At 39.4% G+C, this 23846-nt stretch overlaps 1 protein-coding gene across 5 annotated transcripts in view; it reads left to right on the top strand.

The window, feature by feature from the left end:
* The window catches only part of celsr1a (cadherin EGF LAG seven-pass G-type receptor 1a), an 84978-nt gene that overhangs the window by 21153 nt on the left and 39979 nt on the right, over nucleotides 1–23846 (top strand). For 4 of the 5 annotated variants that reach the window (XM_053241710.1, XM_053241708.1, XM_053241709.1 and 1 more), the window contains exons 2-6: nucleotides 9880–10518; nucleotides 12936–13158; nucleotides 14629–14744; nucleotides 16380–16468; nucleotides 23092–23172. In XM_053241710.1, the coding sequence (XP_053097685.1) occupies nucleotides 9880–10518; nucleotides 12936–13158; nucleotides 14629–14744; nucleotides 16380–16468; nucleotides 23092–23172 (1148 nt within the window). The remainder of the gene's footprint in view (nucleotides 1–9879; nucleotides 10519–12935; nucleotides 13159–14628; nucleotides 14745–16379; nucleotides 16469–23091; nucleotides 23173–23846) is intronic. The other variant, XM_053241712.1, reaches the window with a different exon arrangement.

Genomic DNA, 23846 nt, shown 5'->3' on the forward strand with positions numbered 1-23846 from the left:
ACAGTAAAGAGAAATAATCAAATGAGAGCGCAAAAGGCAGTGAGTGGCACTCAACTCAACAAGTGCACATTATTCTGTGACTATTTTCACATCTTGTTCATCTCACAGCACACACACACACACACACACAGACACACACGCCTCTCCTGACACCTGCTTCTCACTAGTTTCCACTCCCTCAACTGCAAGCTAGAACAAAGGCGCATGTTCATATTGTGGGAACGAGAGCCAGCAGCCTGTCAGTGAGTGAAAAGAGGCCTGCAGACAGACATGCTGACACACTCCAGCTCCTGGCAGCTGCTTTCAGTCGTACTCAGTCTCACTAACAGGTGGCGAATTTTTTTGCAGAATCATGCCGAGGCTGAGATGAGAACATTAATGAGGCCCACAGCCCGCTACTGTCAGGCGAGAAAGAGAGACATACAGGGAATAAATTACAGTAAGGTGTCGGAGTTAGTGCTGCAGTCATTGCAGGCTGAAATGGGCTCAAAACAGATGTTGACGATAAGGGAGGTCTTCTGGGCATCTGGATGCAGTCGTCTGAGCGGATATCTTATCTTGGATAGGGTCTTTGCTTTTCAAAATTATGACAAAAAGAACTTATGTATTCCCATTGTTTCCTAAAGATTAGGCAACAGAACTGCATGGACGTTAAGTATGTGGTCCATGGAAAGTGTAGATGTTCCTGACATGTATGAGCCTTAGTCTGCAACCACTTGATTGGCTGATTGGATAATTGCATGAATCAGTAGGTGCACAGGTGTTCCTAATAAAGTGGCAAGTGTGGCAGAACCTTTGTGATGCACTACTGTGTATTTCCATTTGAGATTCAGCCACAGAAACAAATGACTCCAATAAGTGCCTGTTGGAAAATGTTTATTACTTATGTACATGTAATAATTTTTTTATAACTTATACATTCTTTGTTTTTTTATATATATATTGCTATAGAAACCTCTTTTCCTATATCATGTGACAGAATTAAATACCTAATACCTTATTGCCCTAGACCAAATACCTTATTTTGTTACACATACTGTACATAAGGCATCTACTGCAATTTAGAATATAGGAGCTAATAAATATTACAAAACATTTAATAGTATTCAAACAAGCACTGCATCAGAGTTACACTGAATTTTAAAAGGCTTGTCCTTCTTATTTTTAAGTCTGTGTTTAGTTTTAAAAAAGCTTGTCTGACTGTTTTTTAACATTACTCAGTGGTATTCAGGTGAGTTAAGCAGCACTGATATTTATCAGTGTTAGTCACTTTGTTTATCTCCGATTCATTGAGCGCCAGTATTTAACGCTGTCTGATGGAAGCAGGTTTTTTTTACCCTGCGGAGGTGGCTTTTATTCCAGCAAAGACTGATAGAGGCTATTGTTTGCATATTTCTGGTATTGTTTGGATTTGATTAAGTGCACATACATGTGTTTATTATTTCAATGCTATTGTTTATCGCTTAGAATGATCGTTGCATGCTTTTGTCCTGTATCACTTTATATTTGTTGTCTTGTTGTCATACGAATATGGATGTTAATAAGAATTGCAATCTCTAGCATGTCATAGGACAGCGTTGTACTCTGGAGAGACCATTATATTTGGAGGCAGAAGCAAATTATTGTGGTCTGACACTTTAGAGAATTTAGACGATGATTCAAGTGTTAATGAGTCAGCGAGTCAGTGTCTTTGTAGGAGCCTGGGAAATGCATTTCAGCAGTGAATGTCGTTGGGAGGTAGCACTTATTGGCCCGTCTTTGCTCCTCTCTTCAGTTCTTTCTGCACCATGGTGGCTGTTGGCACCAGGCCAAAGTCCAGCCAACAAGAGATTATGTGGGTCATTTGTCAGCCATGTTGCCTTGACTACTGCTGTTAGGTAGAGGAGAGACGCTGGAATGAATGTCCTGTGCTATCATCTTGCCTCGAATTTGGACTTTTCCCTCTTCGAGCGACTTTTTGGGTGTCTGTTAACGACGCCTGGATGAATTGACCTCTGACCTGGTAATGCAGGAAGTGGAGAGCTGAAACTCGATTATCGCTCTCAGGCAGGCTTCGTGTTACTCTGCGCTTAGTGAATTTCCATCAAATTCCATTATCGTTGTCTCGGTTTGACTTGTTATACATTTACTAGTGTAGATGAGCCTGGAAGTTGTGCACCTCTCAGTGTGGTGGCGTATCAACTAGATAAGGAATCAGTTGTAGCCAATTTAATACACAATGAAGATAATCCTAATTTCCCACAACATTAGTTCAATGACACAATAAACCATGCTTTTCTATCTTGGGTTCGCATCTGCTGTCTCGTGGAGCAGCTCAGTAAGCACAGTTGTCTAATAGATAGCAGACAATAGCCCAGAGAGAGGTGGAATAACTGCAGTCTGCCTAGAAGTATTCAAACTGTTAGTGCTTTTAACTAGGCCCATTAGGCTTTGTCTGCTTTTTTAACAGTGACTCTTTTATTCTCTCTCCCTGCTAAAAAGGGAGCTAGACATTAAGTAACAGTCCACTCATGCTCCTGGCTGATGTTGAACAGGTGATTGAGTTTGTCTACTACGTTTATTTGTGGAATTTTTTTTTTTTTTTTACATTTTGAGACCGATGATGAGGCTGGATTGAAGTTTGTGTCAGTAGTGATCTATAGCAAAACTTTTTTTTTTTGCACAAACCTGTCTCCTCACACACCATAAGACAAAAAGGGAGGGACTTGTAGCAGATAACGGACAGAACCATCATGCCTACCAGTGACGACGCACTTGAGTTTGTTTGACTGCTTCTGTCTTAATCTCAAAAATATTTGCAAATTATTCACCAAAATTAATAATACACGCACAGTACCATTCCTTACACCATGCTCATTAATACAACTTCCCTTCAAATGTCTCATTTACAACTATGTTTTATGTAGTAATGTTCTAGATTAATACATAATAAATATGTTTAAATGTTAGATCATAGTACGCAATTGAGACAGCTGCCAGGAGCTGCTAGGTTTACTAAAGACTAATGACTTATTGACCTCACTTTAGCAATTAATTGAAATAAATATGTGACATCACATGTTGTGGTAGATAGTTAGACCATATTATGTATTATACTTTGTACTTGACTATCTAGTACCTGATTTTTTACACTAAGACCCATCTAAAGTGATAGATATACAAGTGTGTACTGTACAACGCTGATGTAAAGCACACCTTGAGCAGATGTTTCTGGGCATCTGTCTAGCTTTACTGCTGGTTCTTTGTATGCTTTTGTGTGACTGAGGCCCTCCTCAGAAGTGTTTCTCTGTGACAGTCTGGTAATTCTGGCATGCCAAGCCCTGACATGTATTACTTGGATTAGAAGAGGAAGAGGCTTTGCTGTGTGCTGTGTGCCCAGCTTTGTAAGAAGAACACTTCTTCTTGCAATCCACATGCATTTATGTTCTTGTCATCCCAATAAGGTAAACAAGTCTCCTAACTGGGCCTCAAACCCATTCACATCTCAATTCTTTCTCTCTTTCTCTCTCATTCCCTTGTCTTTGTGTTATCTGGATTCGGTTTTGATGTGTAGACAGTTGGACAGTAATACCTGCGCACAAATATGTCTGAGTGATGATCAGAACTTTCACTGACTATTTCCACATTCATTGCTGATACTGAATTGGGGATTGTGGACATTCCATGATGGAGATCAAGAGAAAATGAGTGAGAACTGGAAGTGTAATAGAAAGCGACATGTTGGAGAGGTTTAGTGAATGAGAGGAAGGATAAAAAAAAAAGAAAAGAAAAGGTGGGCTGAGAGATGAGAAACGGAGTGGAAAACTACCCCTGTCTCCCATCTGTGCTGCTTTTGGGGCTGGAGGAGGTGTCGATGATGTCAGTGAGGTGTAATCTCATTTTGCCCATTGATTAAGAGCATGGGCCCATCTGGCAAACTCCAGCTCATCTGATGTTACCTCACGGTTTAAAGATGGCTTGAAATGTGAGCATGTGTGTGTGCGTGTGCCTATGTGTGTGTGTGTGTGTGTGTGTGTGTCTTGGTCATCTACATCTCTAACTTGTTTTGCTGAGCACCACGTGTTGTCATTAATATTTAGTCAAATCATTATTTCCAGTCTTTATACATAAAATGTCTTCTCATTTTATTAGCATACTAGGTCATACTTTGTGAGGTTGTTTTCTATGTTGCTGCAGGTGTCCCTGCATTCCACTGACGTTGCTGAGGTTAATCATTAAGACACTTGTGTGTTTTTATTTAAAAGGCCAAAGATCTCATAAGAGTGTGTGAGATGCATCTTAATGCTGTAATTCTTATGGAAATTGGTGTTCTGCTCCATGTTGTCTTCTTCTCAACAATCTCATCTGGTCTTATTAACAAGACAGTGAAGAAAACCCATTTTGTTTTAATTTGTTAATGCTATAAACACGGTCGAGAGTACATTTGTTCTCTCTGCCTCAGAGAAACCCTGACCTTGCATATACAAAGCATTCTCTAAGAAAGCAGAATAGTATATCTTGTATATTGTTCATCAAGTATCTATGTTATTATAGTATGCACTTTATACTGTACTGACACTGAAGTAATGTAAGCTCTGTTCCAGTGTTGATCTCTATGGACTTGTTATTAGTGGCTATGGATTTGTTAACAGTCTGGTATATGAGTCTGACAGACAGACAGAGAGAGAGAGAGAGAGAGAGAGAGAGAGAGAAAGAGAGAGAGAGAGAGTAGTCTTTTGTATTTAACTCACCTGAAGAAAAGGTCGGTTAGTAGAGGGAGGGAGGAGTGAGTAGATGTGCCTCTGTAAAGGTATTGGCTGGGAGGAGGGGCTCTAACCCTGTGTTATGATTCAAATGTCTGCGTGTGATGTGAAGTACAGAGAGCGATTGGCTGGTTGTCTTTGCACATGACTCTCGCTGTCATAGGCTCCTGTAAGGTCTTACCGTCTGTAACAGTAATTTATCATGGACTCACATAATAACTTGTTTTGATTCCCTGTGCTTAGGTGGTGTTGTGTGATGACAGGATAAGAGTGCATTTGTCACAAATAGAAGAAAACACCCGCCGGGTTTTTGCAAGTTTGGATAGGTTCTTATAGTCTTAAATCTAATTAAATGGAAAAGGTTCCTGAACATTCTAGTTAGTGAACATTTTTGAGTTTTATTGTTTTTATGTTCCAAGGATTTGATGCCCTCAATTTGCATAGTTCAAAACACTTGTTTTGGATAAATTTGCTGCTTTTCTTTACACATGGGCAGTTGACTGATTTTAAAATTAACTCAAACTTTTGCTTTCTGACATTGTTTCTCCCGTTTTTCCTCTATAGACCTGTCATGTTTCAAGTGTGTATTTGAGATCATATGGTCATTTGTCACAGCAAATAAAGGGGAGAGTAGTGGCACTCAATAATTGCCTGAGATCAACTGAACTCTACTACTACGCTTTCAAACTTCGGGCTAAACCAAGTACCTGAATGACTCTAAACTGTTGAGGAGAAAAGGACTTCTTATAAATAGCACTCAGTCAGTGTCAGGAACCACATACACGAGCTACATATGCAACCTCAGCTGAGTTTAAGGGAAGTGTGTGATGATTTTGGCACACTGTGCTCTAGTGCAAAGCTAAACTTCAGATACCAAACATACTGTTTAGCTGTGGCATTTCACGTTTTTGACCCCTTGCTCTGACAATACAATAGACACCTGAAAACTACACTTTCCCGATTTTTCAGCTAAAGCAGCGGTTAGAGCAAAAGTGAATAAAATTCACCTGGCGGAAAAGAGGACAGTACACAGGATGTGCATTTGTTTCTGGTAGTTTACAAGTGATTAAACAACTGAACTAGATCGATAGAAGCCTTAGCATTAGATCCCTGATGCTACCCTTTCATTCTCCCCTGATTTTCCATCACTGGCGAGGAAAATAATATTGTGAAAAAACTTTGTGACACTGGCTTTAATCAGAGCTAACATTATGTTGAAGCATGCAACTGGGAGGTATCATGCGATCAGTTAGTCTATTCACATAACTATAAACTGCATAACTGTATGCAAAAAGCTGGAATGTGCATTCTTTTGTTTTAAGAACAAATAAATATGTTTGCATTTCTGTGTCAACAGACACAAATGCAGGAAAGGATTGCTGTAGGTCTTTAATTTAATATTTTCTTCCACTGCTCATGTACAAAGGAGAAACAAATGTTTGTCCTTTCTGTTTGTGGCTGTAGAAAGGGGGAAGAGCATATCCTAAACAACCTGATTAATGTCTCCAAAATGGTATTTGATAGGCTGGCTAACAGGACAGGGTGTGTGTGTGTGTGTGTGTGTGTGTGTGTGTGTGTGTGTGTGCTTATGTGTAGAAGAGGCCCGTGTCGTTCACTCTCATAGCAGGGACTACACTGTGGTTTTTAATGCCTATTAGTCTGGTACTGTGATAGAGTAAAGCAAATACAGACAATGTGAGACATATCGCTGACTCAACAGCCTGCGGCGGCATTATCAGCCCTGCACAGACACATGCTAAACATCACAATCTGACACACAGATACAAGCTGACTGACTCACACACCTGTGTATGTGTTGTAAAGAGATATATCATTATAAAATATTATTGCTGGATAGTTTATTGTACTGGCACATTTGTTTATCAAAAGCTAACATCTGTAATTTGTTGTAAATGCTATGATTAAGTTATATTACTTTATTATGATATTATAGTTTTATGATATGAGTTTTATGATAATGATTTTATGATTTTATGGTGGTTATTATAGGAAGTGGAATATGCTGTAGCGACAGGTTTGTCATGTAGTTTGTTGCTTCCCGTGCTGTTGAAGTCATCTCTTGTACTGTTGAGTATCATGTGTTGATTCATAGCTCCACAGGGGTCTTGATGTGACATCCTCAGCAATGCCCTACTGTTTACTCCTGCAGAATTCCCACTACTGAGCTAAATCTAGCAGCTGAAAGGTTAAATATAGACTCTGAACAAACAGAGACATATGCTCTGGGAGTAATGCAGGCATTTGTGCTTTTGTCACTTGATGGGTTGGATTTGAATAGAAAATAAAATAAAAAATAAAATATGAGAGAAAAATGATTATTTGTGGTGTGATGCTGCTTGACATAAACATTATTCCCTTATACCAGCACATCTCAAAATGTCTTATACCATAGAAAATTGCCAATTATTATTATTTTATTTATAAAATAACATGTAATTTTTATCAATTTACAGTTACATTTACAGATTATTGAACATCTGTCGAACGAAACTAGTTAGTTTTATCATTCACGTTGTATCAGCTATAAACAGTCTTTTCCTGACTTTCTGTTGAATTTAATAAGACGAAAATGCAGTTTGTTCCCGAGAAACCACAAACCACAAGTCCTCTATCCTGAAGAAGTGCTGATACTGAAGACTCCTTCCATACATGCTAAATAAACGTCTGCTTACAAAAAACTTCATCATATCAATGAATATATGTTTTTCTTTTTTTACATTTTAATCTGTTTATTGTTAGTTTAAGATTATGTGGAGTGCCCCCCACATGAGTCTGTGAATTAGGCATTACAGTAGAAATAATATTATAATATATATATATATATATATATATATATATATATATATATATATATATATATATATATATTAAAATTAATAATATAGCATATTAGAACAAGCACATTCATATAAACCAATCAGATTTGAGAATTGAACAACACTGTGGTGTAAAGTAAATTACAATGTAAAAACCTATGTTGGCTGAAAAGGTAATCACAGTTATTTTACTTAGTATTGAAATTATGATTTACTCAGTTGTTTAACAACAAAAATGTTTTTAGTGTTGCATTTGTACTATTGCATTTTACTTTATATAAACAGAAAATAGACTTTTTGTTTACACTGTACATTATAAGCCTGTATTCCCTCAGAGTGATGAAGCTTTGAACCAATATAAGACTTCTGCTTAGTTTAATATATTGAGCGTTAATTAGACTCTAATTAAAGTGGTTTGTAACATTAATTACTTAGCTTTTTTTCTAAGCTAAGAGAAGTAATCACAGTTGATTGTGTTTAAGTAAAAATTGTGACTGCAGTTAAAATAAAAATGTTGTGGAATCTTATAGGAATAGTGTAGGAATATGCCTCTATGTGCACATCTGTGGATTTTTGGATCATGAAATAATTAGAGGTCTTATATGGGCTCTTAAACAGTTACAATAGAACAAACAAGAATAAACTTGAGTCATGTTCTGAGTGCAGAAACAGACTTCTTGACTGTTGACTGTTTTCCTAAGCTAAGTGCCATCAGCTTAATGTTCAGAAAGTCTCACTATTTATAGTTTTGAAGAATCACTTGGCCTTTGTACCTGGGGTTTTAAAGTCTTGAGAGTGTGTTTGTGTTGAGGATATGGATGGGGGAAAGAGCAGTGAGGTAGGTGCATGTGTGTGGTATGTCAGCTGCCCTATGTGTAGCAGCATGTGGAATAACAACACTATAGCCGTACACTGAGGCAGGTGGGGAGCACGGCAATGGTGGAGTGTAACAGATAGGGATACTCTGTCCGGCCCTGGTTTACCCATCGTCTCCTCAGCTCTCAGGTCTTAACACTCACAGCTGCTGTTGTCGTTCACCCAATAAAGGAGCGGGAGAATTGTGCAGAATCTGAACAAGCTGGACCCCACACAGCTATTGAATAAGGAGACATACATAGGTAAAGGAATTTATAGATCAAACTAGTCGTTTACTGATTAGCAAACCAGCTCTGGCCCTCTTCACCCCCCACAGACAGGACACACAAAACCAGATTAAACAGGAATCTTTTTTTTATATATTTTATTTTTTATTGGTAGTCAGAGCTCTGTCTCACTGCTTCTTCCTCATGCTTTATTGCTGGAAGTGTGATTTAACTCCGAAACCTGACACCATTGTATTATCAAGGCTTCATAAGCTGCATTGTTTTGCCAGGGGTATTAATTAGATACACCACCTGTTCCCCAGTTGTTTTCTTGCCAGAGCAGAATAGTCCTTAGATCAATGATCTAAGACCTTTGTTTAAGTGCAGGTAATATCTACAGCCTCTCAAGGCTATGGTTTAAATGTCTCACTGGATCACAAATGGACCTCTTGGCATATGGATTAAAAAAAGATGAGTTGCTAAACCTCTTTTTGGTGGAACATCAAAACAGAACATGCCGTGTGTTTCCAGGCGTACCTGTTTAGAGCAGAGATGAAGAGTAAAAATAAAATGGAGAAATACGAGTCATTTGGTTACAGATGTGTAGAACCTCAGCTACACAATTTAACTTATGCAATAATTGAATTAAGCTCTGCTCTTTGTGGCTCCTCCAATTTTTAGCCCTTCCTGTTTTATTCTCTTAACTGCAGTCTTTCAGAGGCAAGAGCGCTCTATTATGTCCCTCGATGTTTATGTCTAGATTCCGACATTATGAGACAGGTGAAATGATACCTTAGAGTTCATTCTTTGTTAATTTCCCTGTGTTCGGGCCTCTGTTATTAAGAAATCTGGCTGTGGTTGCTTGCATTTTTGCATTGTTGTGTGAGACCTTGATGATCTGCAATGATTCAAGGGAATTTCCGTGTCATACTCATGTTTTCAAAATATCTAGTAGTAGAAAGGTAAGATAATTGGATCAGAATTTAATCTTGTACACACTTCGCCTCTCATCAGATCATCTTGGTCCACTGTTTAATCTCAGACTGATCTCAAACTGTTTTCCAATCAGTCCACGTACTTGGAGTTCTGCCAAGCTGTTCACGAGAGCGGTGCTCGGAGTGCCTAAATGTTTCCAGAAGGCAGCTTACAGCTTTTTGTAACATGTTGCTATGCTTGTATTCAGCTCACCTCTGAATAACCAAATAATCTCTCTTGCAGATGGACTCCACCGAGTAACAGCACTTTGCACCCTCCGTGTGACCATCATCACAGACGACATGCTGACTAACAGCATCACGGTGCGCTTGGAAAACATGTCCCAGGAACGCTTCTTGTCACCACTGCTGGGCCTGTTCACCGAGGGCGTGGCCGCTGTTCTGTCAACCAGCCGTGATGGTGTCTTCATCTTTAACGTGCAGAATGACAGCGATGTCAGTGGAAGCATTCTCAATGTAACCTTCTCAGCCCTGCTTCCTGGTGGTACCCCCGGCCGCTACTTTCCCTCGGAGGAGCTTCAGGAGCAGATCTACCTGAACCGCACACTGCTGCGCCACATCTCCAGCCAGAGTGTGCTGCCCTTTGATGACAACATCTGCCTGCGCGAACCCTGTGAGAACTACATGAAGTGCGTATCAGTGCTGAAGTTTGACAGCTCGCCACCATTCATCGCCTCCGACACCATGCTGTTTCGACCCATCCACCCAATCAATGGGCTGCGGTGTCGCTGCCCGGCCGGTTTCACAGGTGACTACTGCGAGACAGAGATCGACCTGTGTTACTCAGGACCGTGTCGCAACAACGGCCGCTGCAGGAGTCGAGAAGGCGGCTACACCTGCGAGTGTCTGGAGGACTTCACTGGTGAGTTTGGTGTCACATTTAGAGACGCTTGTCTGAAGTTTGATTACTTTAAACTTGTGTATCTTGGAAGGCTGGTGGTGGGTAATGTGTTATTTTGCATTTTGTTCTATAACCGAAGGTGTTTATTTTACCTACCACCATTTTTAAAGGTTTGAACATACACTGAAAGACAATACATTATGCCACAATGTGTTCATACTTGTGTTAAAACTCAACTCTGATAGCTGAAAATGCAACAGCTAAATCCAACAATGCACTGGCATTTGGGGAGGTAGGCTGAAGCCGGAGCTTGATTCCAGACGATAGCATGAATAGCCCTGCGCCCAGGCAATTTCTTCACTTTAGGCAACATACAAGTTTGATTGACTACACAGGACAAGATGTAAAATAAAATGGAAAGTGAAACTGATTTACCAACAGATGAGAACAAGTTGAGACCAATATTAAGCAAAATGGATATGTCTGAGATGCTTCTTATATTCCACTGTTTTGCTGTGGTTGCTGTGGTGATGTAAACAATCCTTAAATGTCCAATCAGCAAACCGTGTCAGTAAGAATTACTAGCCAAATCTAGTACAGATCATTATGCCCTTAAACTATAGCAACTACACTGAAACCTTTTCTAAGGCCCTGTTCAGACTTGGTGTTGACAGCCATCTCGGGTGATCGGATCACAAGTGAATAAGAGAGACGGGTATCATTTCATCAGTAGCAGGGTTGCCAAATCTACATAAAGCAACCCAATGTAACTGCAAAACTGGACCCAAAAGTACTAGCCAATGGCAAAAGCACAACACAAACAAGTCACTTGTTTGATAAGACACTTCTACGATTTTCTGCATGGTTAAACTGGCTAAAGTAGATCAAGCCATATGTCAAGAATCATGAAATTCTTTATGAAAATCATCTTGCAAGTTACTTTTCCATATTTTCCAGACACTAGCCTCTTCCATAGCCAGTATGTTAATAAGGCATCTCTTATGAGTGTCTGATGGTGTGTGGCCTCTTTTATCCCTGAACTGAAGCCATCCCCTTCACTTCCTTATCAGGGACAGTTACCATCTATAATCATCTCCTCCTGCCAATTGTAATTGCACCCTGTGCTTTGAAGGTCACAGTTCAATTCCAGGTAGTCTGTGGTCATTATAGCAATGATGACAGCCTGGACCCTGAATGTCTACCTCTCGCTCTCATTCTCACATTAGAGTGAAACGGATCCATGTAATTTCCACACAGAAAAGGATTATAGTGAGGAAAGCAGGGGTCATTACCTGCACAGCGATGGCCATCCTGTCCCCTTCTCCAGCACATACCTGGCCCTGTCCAGATCTTGTCAGGATAATGGTTGACACATAACCCTGTGAGGTTGAAAGTCCATCTTGGAAGCTAGAAGCACTGGAGCCAATGAGGATGGCTCTATTAGGAGAGCTGAAGCAAAGTCAGCTTTGATTTTGAGTCACGGAGTCTTAAGGTCATTAGCAGTCTACACTGGAGCTTAGATGTCATTTACCCTTGCTGACATGTAGGTAGAATTGTCATTTCACACAATAAAGATGACAGAGGAGAGGCTTATTTATTCATCAACATGCTATGCCTCAATGTTCACAGTTTCTAGGCAAAAATATATTTCAGCTATTGCATTTAATTTTTCAGTTATTGCTTCATAGAGAGCATTTTTGGTGCAAATCTCATTTTGGTCAAATTTGAGGGTATCATCAGATGCATCCCCTTTGGTCCAGGCAATCCCATAATTCTGTTCACCAAACCAGAGTTCAATAAATGTTTTAACAAACGTGGAACAAACTGTCTTTCCAGTTGATGAGTGAATTGTTTGTATGGTAGCTCCAGTCATTTGTGTTCATATTTATATTTCATGAATTCCAGAAGTCATTCCATGGTGAAAAAATGAGCTAGCTAACTTAACGTGACCTCACAGCTTATGAGGCTACCTTATGAGGCTAGCTGCTATCTTGCTTGGCACTAAGGCTAACCTGCTAGTAATTCACCTATGTTATGCTGTTATTTACTAAACAGTAGTCTAGTTGCAGCTAAAGTATGATCCATATGTAGCAGTGGCATTGCGTTACAGGTGAGAAAAATTTTAACAGTGCGTCTTAGGTAAGTGACAACTTATAGTGGTGTCCTCAGGTAAGCCGGCAAACTAGAAAGGGGTCATGTTCAAAGCTAGCTAAAAGGTATGATATCACTGAAGGGCGTCCGGAATAAAATGTCTGCTAAGGTTGCCTTTTGGTTAAAATGTGACTCCTGAGGCAGAAGCCTTCCGAACTGAACACAGCACCTGATGTTGTTGTGTAATCATCCATGAGTATGAGAGAGTCTCTGAGTGTTTTTGTTTTGACATTAGCAATTCTCTGTTGCCAGTCTGTCTGTAACTAACTGGTTTTGCTCTAACCCAGGTGAGCACTGTGAGGTGAACGCCCGCTCGGGACGCTGCGTTCCAGGTGTATGTAAGAATGGGGGAAAGTGTGTGGACCTGCTGGTGGGCGGATTCATCTGCCAGTGTCCATCAGGCGAGTACGAGAAGCCCTACTGTGAGATGACCACGCGCAGTTTCCCAGGACAGTCCTTTATCACCTTCCGGGGCCTGAGGCAGAGATTCCACTTCACTGTCTCTTTCATGTAAGTGCTTCAAAAGTTTTGCCCCTCCTTAAGTTAACTATGCAGTCCTGCCCATGTTTTCAAACTGTTTGCATGCTGACATGCCTGCTTCTTGCCTTTCAGACTGTGAAATTATAATTTATGGACGAGCAAGGTTGCACAAACAGAAAAAAAAAACCAAACAGCAGCTTTTGTCTGCTTCTAGAACGTGTAGAGACTTATATGCTTTGTTGTCGCTCAAACAGTCATGCACTGAGCTGTATTTTGGTGATAAGAATAGACTGTTGTGATTTATTAAACAGACATGAGGGGCTTTTAGTGAGTATTATAAGTGGTGGACAGTACTATTGTGAATTATTGCCTCATTGCATGTACATTTAAAGGAGTTCTCAACATGCAAAACACTACATGCAGATTATTCTATATTCCGAGTTATCTAAACTGGTAATATTTACAGACTTATAACTGCATGCACTAGTTAATGCAGTGTTATTTTAGCTAACATGGCTACTACTCTCAAACAGTGTGTGAAAATTAGAGAGCTTTTAAACACATAATTTATTTCCAATGACAACCATTTGTTAACATATCACCTGCCATGTCATATTATTATGAACCTATTGGAAGCCATAAAAGACTAATCAGAGTCGTAGATACAAATAAGCTCCTGGCCATCCTTCTCTTTTAAGTTTTCAGCAAACTGAGGTCTTAGCTGCTGGAGTGTCAGTCTTCTCTCTTTTGTGACAAATTCAATGACATGCGGATCCAAAATGGCAAGAAAATGTAGACTTATTATATTCAGTTAATTTGAACAGCTAAAATGAAAGCACATATGTTTCTTAAACATTTAGGCTGTGGTTTTATGTGTAAATATGGCACTTCTTTTAGTAAAAATTCATGCTGACCTGAAGTATTTTTTTATTTATCTCAAATAATATTTGTCATATCTTATAACTGCTGATGTGGCTCTTAAAGCAGAGTGACACAATGGGATTAATTTGTCTGTTTATGTTAACGTTCCTCAAGTCAGAGGTAACGTTGCAAGTAATAAACGTCGAGGAAGGGTCATTAGTGAAATATGTGGGCTCTCATGCACTGTATAATAACAGGATGGGGTCCGTGTTGAGAGAGCATTATCAGTATTTTGCTTGGTTGGCTGGGTCTTCCTGCAGTGCAACTCTTTTCCCAGCTGCTCCCTGACTCGTCTGCCCTCTCCACACCCATGGCAGAGAAGCCACTTCCTGTCTCAAGATCACTGGTCTTACACTCACTTCATTTCTCCAACTTGCTTCTCCTCTCCTGTGTTGCTCTTTATCACTGACTTAAATGTGATTTACAGTTCCTCTTTCAATGTTTTTTTTCTTGTGAAGGTCAAATGGGCCCACTTTAGTTTCTTTGTTGTCTAGAAGCAAATTTTGATTTTCCTCAAATATTAATGGGAGGCTGATGTTATCATATTATTTAGTTTCTTCCTCTATTTAATTCTTCCAGGTTTGCTACACGAGAGAGAAACGCCTTGCTTCTCTACAATGGCCGCTTTAATGAGAAGCACGACTTCATCGCTGTGGAGATTATCGAGGAGCAGATCCAGCTCACCTTCTCAGCAGGTGGCTTTCTTATAGGACAATGAGTAGGACTGTTTCAGCTTCCACATAACATCACTGACCTACTTGCTGTCACATGAGTGTACTGCATGGTTAATATTTAAACTATCAGGGTTCTGTTAACGGTCTGTTAGGGTTGTATTGAGAAATCGAAGGTGTGCCTGTAACAATGTCTCTCTGTGTCTCTGTTAATGAGAGAACGGGTGGAGAAGTAAAGCCTGGTTTATGCTCTGGAAAGATTAGGTTGTATTTTACCATATATAAAATGATCAGTAGAAATAACATGACCAGTAGAAAATGTTGCTAAATATTCCATTATAGCCTGTGGGAACAGAAGTTCTGCACTTTTTCTTCAATATAAAGACACTCCAGCAAGCGCTCTCGTCTATTGTCTCCCACCGAAATCAAAAAGAAACCTAGTATTCCCTGAGTTTTTATGCAAAACAGTAAAACATAGACGGTGTTTAAAAGGACTTGTCGGAGAAGTTGCAATTTATCTATCGCACAGTTTTAGCCTGCAGACATGTTCTGGTCACATGACCTACTAATGACGAAGTGCAACTTGTGCGGTCATGTGCACTACAACAAGCGCTTATAGTAAAAGTCAAAACAATCAGTTTGTATTAAAATGAGGTGAATGTTTTTATTTATACAGGGATCACTTATGCCACGTGAATCGATCATATTTACAGATGTCCTCTGGCAACATTACTTAACAGACATGTCCGGAAATCTAATCCCGTCAGAATGGATACACTTATTTACACACAGGCAAATGCACACATGTACTCAAATGCACTCATTAACATTCCCTGTTTCCGTCTCACACACAAACACACACACATATACTTAAAAAAAACTCTGAGCTTACAGTTACTGTTTGAAACTCCTATAGATGGGCAGGGTGTATGCAGTGTCACCTGCGTCTTCTAAGGAAGCGTACGTCTTCCTCCACACAAAGAACTGCCATGCTGTGTGGCTTTAAATTTCAAGTGGGCTTTTTGTTCCACGGAATAATTAGTCTTAAATTAAATTTGGCTTATGTAGTTTTACGACCATGCCCAAAGCACAAATCCCATGTGAGAAAAGAAGAGGTATCTACTTGCAACTTTGAGTGTGTTTTTAACCATGATTGCTTTACTCCAAATGAATTAAGCAAAAAAAGTTTTAAGTGTGTTTTGAGGATTTTGTTGAGAAAGCTTGCAACTAGGCCACAATGCCTGGTTACTGTTTACTGACTCTTTGTGAATGCCTGCCAAAGAACTCCTGCCTTTAGTAAATATGCCTCTAAATCCAGTGTAAGTCTCTGTTGGTGGTGTTCCATAGCCAAGTGAATGAAGTCTATTGATAGGAAAGAAATCCCTGCCACTTGTATGCGTGATGGATAGCGTCTCGCTTTGTGTTCTTGCCACTACAAGACTCCAGACTTCATCTTATCACAAAGCAGACAAAAAGAAAGAAAGACATTTCTATGACATGTCAGAACATATTTTAAACAGTGTAATTAATTTAGGAAAGATTTACAATTACAGTTAACCACTCTCTACATAGTGTACGCTAATTAAACTTTTGTGTGATTTAGCTTAATATGTTTTTTTTGAGTCCCTTTCTGTCTCTCATTCATCTATTTTTCCTCAGGAGAGTCTAAAACTACTGTGGCACCTTTTGTACCCGGTGGTGTTAGTGATGGCCAGTGGCACTCTGTTCAGCTCCACTACTACAACAAGGTAAGAAGCTGCTCTCTATCCTGTTCCTGCGCATGTTTAGCTCGTCATCCTGTTTGTGTTTCCGTACATTTATACACAGTGGACTATTTTTCCTATCAGTGCTTTTCTTATCATACACCAGTGGGTCATGAGCAGGCATATGGTGGTTGTATGGGTGTTGTATGTGTTAACTTCCAATGGTGCAGTTTAATTTTGAAAGATATCTGGTATTTCTAGCATACAACTTGTGTAATAATCTATTGCTAGTTTAAGAGCAAACAGTGACACATAGGCCTGTAGTCACAATGAAATTATTCTATTAAAAATACACTTATATACACACAACTATTTGTCATAGCAGTTCAGTAGCTTTTTTCCAGTATGTCCTCAAAATGAAAATACTACACTACAGTGCCTTACATAAATATTCACCCCTGTTGAACTTATCCACATTTTGGAGTGTTAAAACCTAGAACTGAAATGAACTTAATTGGGGCATTACAGTATGTCATGACTCTACATAAAATAGTCCATAATATTGAAGTGAGTGGAAAAGTCAATATAGTTTATAAAAGAAATTTATAATTTATTTGTAAAAGTTTGTATTCATTCCTATTGTGTGAAATCCCTAAATCCCAGTTTTGCATCTGTTTCTGGAAGACTCCAGAACATTATGTTAGAGAACATGCCTAAACAAACAGCATCACAAAGACCAAGGAGCTATCAAAACTAGTCCAAGACAAACTTCTGGAAATGTATAAATCAGGCTTTGGTTATAAAAAAAAATATCTCACATGTTGAAAATCCTCCAAAGTACCATTAAACCTTTTTTTTTTTTAAATGGAAAGAACATGGTACAACCATGACTCTTCCTAGAGGAGGCCATCCACCAAAAGTCAGTGACTGGATAAGGAGAGCATTAGTCAGAGAAAAATCAAGGATGGAGGACAGAGGAGAGGGCCACAGTGTGTTTTGTCTGGGGAGTAATTATCAAACGTAAATATAAAGCCTCATAAGCTTAAGCATTAGGAGCAAAAAGTACATGCAGCTTTCCTGTTAGTTCAAAGCACCATGCTGTGAGTTGGCAAGCATGTGAACTGGAGAATAATTAAACTCAAAAGATTATTATTATTAGTAGGAGTAGTAGTAGTAGGAGTAGTAGAAGTAGTAGTAGTAGGAGGAGGAGGAGGAGGAGTTGTAGTAGGAGTAGTAGTAGTAGGAGGAGGAGGAGGAGGAGTTGTAGTAGGAGTAGTAGTAGTAGTAGGAGGAGGAGGAGGAGTTGTAGTAGGAGTAGTAGGAGGCGGAGAAAGAGGAGTTTCGATACTGTTAATTACCCATTATTCCCTATAGGAATGTCACCATATTATAATTGGCTTTGGTGAAGATTTGGAAGGCAGTGCTTTGGTTTTGTAGGGGTAAATTTTATATGTTTGAACGGCTTTAAGTGCTTATGTAAAATAAACATGAAAAAGTGTCCAGAAAGCAAGGTCAGGTAAGAATTCTTGTTCTACACAACAACTTACGTGAGGAAAAGGGAAGATTTTTAAAAATTGTGTTCCTGGCTTGCATGTCACTCAGCTTTGTGTATCATCAAAAGTTTCATACATCAGTACTAAACTAATGCTTTTTACTCTGTCCCCAGTCTAAATCTGTACTTGCTAAGTTCAAATTAGAACGCAAAACACTTGCAAGTAAACAGGAGACTATGTTGCTTGTGCAGAGGTTGAGAAAAGTCTTGTACATTTCTGTTACAAAAGCCACAGGTGTCCTTTACTCCCCTTTGAGTCCTGTTTCGTCTGAGCGTAGGATATCAGACACTGAACTCATCATTGTTTCACAGGCCTGAACCGGCATTCATAAAGCACAAGCTCTTGTTGTGAATTTTTTCTTTTGATTCTCATGCATAAGAAGGTATAGAATGCATTCCACTATCAGTGCACAACTTTCATAAGATTGTTTATGAATGCAGGGTCAGGTTTTTGTTTCTCGCAGAGTGTTCTGCTGTCAGAGAATGAGAACATAAATTGGGGGGTAATTCTAAGAGATGGAGACAATGAGCTGCTCTCGTGTTCCAGTCCCTGGCAAAGGGGCATGTTCACATCCTGCTAAGAAGCTGAAGTACATGTTCCTGTACTGACTTTAATTGGTGGGGGTGTAGGTTGAACCGGTTTAACAGCCATAGTGCGTTTATTGGTTCCTAAACTCTTGGAGCATTGAAAAGGTCCTGATAGGTTAGTATAATGGATTGTTCATTTTAAGATAGGGAATGCCTATTATGCATGCTTGAGTGAAAGCTCGGAGTATGAAACAGCACTATCACACAGAGTACACAGGCCACAGGTCGCTGTGAGGTTGTGGCCGTCCCTTCTGCCGCCGTTGTGTCTGGGGAGACCTTACCATGGTAACCATTGAGCTTGATTTTCATGCCGCATGTCTGGGCAGAATTGTTGGGCATGTGCTTTGTTAATTCTTTTTATTTGTAATGATTAAAAACAGTTTATATCAGGGTGTGAGTCAGGTTATGAGAAACATTTCAGAAAGGGTGTAGCTGGCTTATAGTGTGCACAGTTACAGTCTACTATCTGAATAGCATGATAGATTACAAATATATCTCTATGTTTAAAAAGTGTAACGATGTAGCTACCTTATATAAAAAGAATCCTCGGAAATATAGTTAAACTAATAACTTCACTCCTTATAAAGGTCCAAAGCCCATCTAGGTGTATTGGATACTTCCCTAAACATGTTCATTGTGTCACCGCAGTCAAGGCTCCCCCTAATTTATATGTGACTGCTTAGTCTGTGACTGCTGTTGAGGTCTGAGGAGACTGGTTCGAGCTGACAGGAAGGCTACTGTAACATAAATAAACACGCATTAGAGCCATGGTGAGAGAAAAGCATCTCAGAACACGCACCATGACAAACCTGGACAGTTGAAGATTGGGAAAACATCACCGGGTCATTTTCCAATTTCTTGCTGAACAGTTTGTGAGCCTACTGTAGCCCCAGATTCCTGTTGTTGGCTGACAGGAGTGAACCCATTGTGGTCTTCTGCTGTTGTAGCCGATCCTCCTCAAAGTCTGACATGTTTTGTTTTATGAGATGCTTTTCTGCTCACCACGGTTATAAAGAGTGGTTATTGGTGTTACCATAGCCTTCATGTCAGCCATTCCTCTCTGACCTCTGTCACCAACAAGGTATTTCCATCCATCCACACACACACACACACACACAGGCATGCATGAGTCCCACTTAGTGTCACAGCTTGCAGTTGCCATGGTTTATGAAAGGTGATTTATACAAGTGAATTCTTCAGACACACCCTTACAGACACACACACACACACACATTTTGCTTGTCCTACAGAGGCTTAGCCTTTTTTAGGATGTCCAGGGTAAAGGGCAGAGTAAAGCTGTCACACACAAGGCAGATGAGAAAGCAGCAGAGAGGCATACCTGAAAATTAAGGGTCATTCAGACATTCTTTTGAAATCAGCTAAAGCTCTGCAAGCTCACCACACTGTCATTCAGGGCCAGAGAGGTTTATCTGGATGCCTGTGGATTTCACACTGTACCTTTAACAGCCTAGCAAAGATCCACTAAGCTCATGTTGGAGGAGAGAAGCCCTTCTTTATTGCATTACCTCTGATTTATGAGGTCAAAGGGTGGACATATAGCGGCGCCCCTCAGGGAAGTCACACTGTGTCTGTCCTGACTCTAGGAGGTCAGAGTTCATGCAGTAACAGACACACTCACCATTTAGGGTCACTATGTTTGCTGAATTGAAGATGTAGTGATGAAAATGAGCAGGAAATGCAGTTCTGGGACTTCTTCTTGCTTCATTTGAATCAGGAGATTTCTTTACAGTTTCCTCTACAGGACAGATAAGGAGTAGTCTTGGATGGTGTAGACAAGCGTGGCCTCAAAAATAGCAATATTATTTTGAAAGAAAAAAAACAAAACACTGTTTAGGGAGACTAATAAGCTTATTTACTAATGTAGACTCTCATTAAATGTCACTTAGTGCAGGTATTTACCACTTGTCAAGCCTCAGTTTTAGTCATTAGTTTATTAGTATGAAAGATCACTTTCTTGGCAGTTCCACTCTGGTAACAAGCACATGACATTCTGGTAGCTCAGTTTAGACATATTCATTTGCATGGAGTTTAATATTGGATTTCAACAGTAGTGACCATTCAGTGCAGGGATCATCCAGATTCCCAGATAGCTCTGTTGCCCTGTTCTCACTCTGGCATGTGTCAGTCAGAGCTGATTCTGACAGTGCATCAAGATGCCACTTTATTAGTTACTGGGGTATAGGGGTGGATGATATGACAATGTGATATTGCAGTTACTCTAAATTAGGCCACAGTAGGCTTTTCATAGAGTGTCACAGGTATACTGATACAGATACTGTAGCTCTCAGGCAATGTGCCAATGATTACTCGTCCGTGAAGCAAGTTACTTCCTGTTATCACTTATGTTATAGCAGCTATCAACAGTTGTTCCATCACCAGCTTCTATTTTTTTCTCTTTCTTTAAAGTTAATAAGACAAAAAAGTTAAGCTTGCCATTTTACCTGTGTCTTGAAGACTCTTCTGTGGTGGAAAACTTACTGACACCAGAGACTGTTTCCATAAACAATATAATCATCTCCATAAAGAAAGCCTCACAATGTCAATGTCAATTATTATTTTTTTTTTTTGTTAAAAACAACACTTTCAAAAAATTATTATTAGGCTTAGATTATGTGCAGCATCTACCATACAAGTCCTGTGAATAAACTGTTACTACTGTCAATATAACATATTAGAATGAGCTCATTAAAATAAATCTGTGATTTGCTTTACAGCTGCCAGTATTGTCAGAGCCATGTTGCTATAGGAAATGAATCAACACCTACAGATTTGAGAATTCAACAGTGCTGTGGTGTAAATATTTTTACCAGTTCTTTGATTTTTCCCTCTTTTATTAAAAAAATAAGGTTTTGTAGGTTCTAATTTTGCATAATACTACGTTACACTGTAGTTGCTCCTGTATGTTATGGTCCCACTTTAACCGCAGCAAACATAATTAATATGGTAACCAATACGTTCAAGAGAGATGGTGAGTGAAGACAATAAGGGACCCACCCAAAATGGATGCAGTGAAGTAACCTGTCAGGACAAGCACTTTAACTCTAAACCTAAAAACATAATTAAAGTTAATTGTGTTGCTATTTTTGATATTTTGAAGTCATTTGAACCTCAATTTATTGTTGTGGACAATGCCCTTACACACTGCTTTATGTGTGTGTTTCTAGATCAAGGGTGGTGCATCATTTGCTATGCCCCCACATCGATCCCCCTCCACCTTAATTGAGCTGTACTGATATACTGCATATTGTAAAAATGTAAAAAAAAGTGTTATGATATGATGTATTTTGCCATGTTGCCCATCCCTAACAGATCGGCAACTAAGTATATATGTATATATTTATATCCTTGTTTGCCAGTGTAGAAGTATAACAACCTAGTAACAATCAAATTAGCAACTCTGTGTAAATGTAATTTAAAAAAAAAAAATTATAGTGTGCCTCTTTAAATCGAAATCACATCTGGTGAGATTAAATGCATTCAGCGCACTTCATGTTAGTTTTTGTAGTGAGATAAACAATGGTTGCATTCTCTGGTGAGTTTCTGTCAGACGTCAGTGAGAGGTGTGTCGGTGAAATTACCCGAAAACACCCATAGCAAGAGAAGAGTGGACCTATTAGACAAATTAATGTAAAACAGAAACATAAAAATAATCACTAAAAACAGGTACGATGAGTTTACTGGATATGCCATTTTCTGCAGTATTTATTTCTAACTTTTTTTTGTTATTCATTTATATACACCGTGAACCATTTTGATTATAACACTAGCTGATACAATTGGATTGTTAATTGACAGATTTATTCTTTAGGTATGTTATATGCCCTAATTGTTCTTAATGACTAGTGTACAGACACTTTTTGTTTGTTTGTTTTGTTATATAATTGAGTATTTGCAATATATTCAGTGCCGGATAATAACCATGTTGCCAAATCTGTCAGTGGTTGCATAATTTGGTCTCCCATTAGGCATATCTTTTTTTCACAGTTACATGCTTAGTATCTCTAGACAGCTTACAATTCAATCAGATTTTAATTAACGGTGATTATAAAATGAGTATTTATGGAAGATTTTTGTTCTATAGCTTATAATATGATAGCTTCTAGTATGGGCACTTTGCTGCTTTTATTATTATATTTTCATCCATCTTAAAAATCACATGGCTTAATGGGCTGTAAGAGCACATTTCACTAATATTAATGTGTTCAGTTCTTAAGTTCAAAAGAACACACACATACCAATTATGCACATGCTAACCCATGTTCCCCTTAGTCAGTCCACCTGATGCACTTTGGAGGTTAAGGGCCAGGCATAGTCGCTCCACAGGAGTGCATTTAAAGAAGGCAGACTGTGAGTCTTAAAAGCCAAAGTTATCGACACTGATAACTTTGTGTCACCTCACAGTTGGCTCTGATTTTATGCCTCTACACATACACAAAGAGCTAGGAGAGGGGAGAGAGGCCTGTAGCATGGACTCTAATTGAGCCTTTCTCTCTCATGGTCTACCCAGGACAGCCTGCACCTGCTGGACGCCAGTGGGGTGCTGCGTGTCCCGCTCTATACAGCCTGGCTGGAGCTCACCCATAAGGAGGTACAGTGGCCTAGTCTAGCTCTAGCTCTGCGGTGGCGGTACTGCTAACCTCTGGCTCTCTCCCTCTGCCACATACACTGCCCTTAACGTTCTGAGTGCTGAACCTGGGTCAGATTTGATATCAGCCCTGCTCAGTCCTCCTGTTAGACTGAAAAGCATGAGTATGAAAGCATGCATCCTGTTCTCACTGCCTGACTATGTATTCAGTTTCCTTGTCTATTACCAAGGAAAAGTGTCTGTGAAAAGCAGTCATCATGTATCATATCATATCATATCATATCATATATAGAGTTGGAGACTTGCCAGGATTCATTTGTATCCAGCTCTGCAGTGATCTGTTGTAGCATGTCTTAAAGGGTCTTTTGATCGTTTTGTCCAAGGACCAAAGATTTGTGTGAAATGGGAGTGATTAACTGTTGACTGATTGACTTTCCTCTCATGGCTTATTAAGTTTTAGTAAAAATGTGAAGTATAAAATATCTATGTATGTTTTTGGATCTAAGGTTAATTGGGAACTGGCTATATAGTAAGGTACAAATAACAGTTCAGTCTCTAATATGGTCCCTGTACTGATTTTACAGTTGTGGAGGATTGTTGAAGTCCCAGCGAACATAGTGTGAAATACCAAATACCACGCGCTATATTCAGCATCCCATACCATGCTGACTGGACTG

This window comes from Pangasianodon hypophthalmus, chromosome 18 (genome assembly GCF_027358585.1).
Source record: "Pangasianodon hypophthalmus isolate fPanHyp1 chromosome 18, fPanHyp1.pri, whole genome shotgun sequence".
NCBI lineage: Eukaryota > Metazoa > Chordata > Actinopteri > Siluriformes > Pangasiidae > Pangasianodon > Pangasianodon hypophthalmus.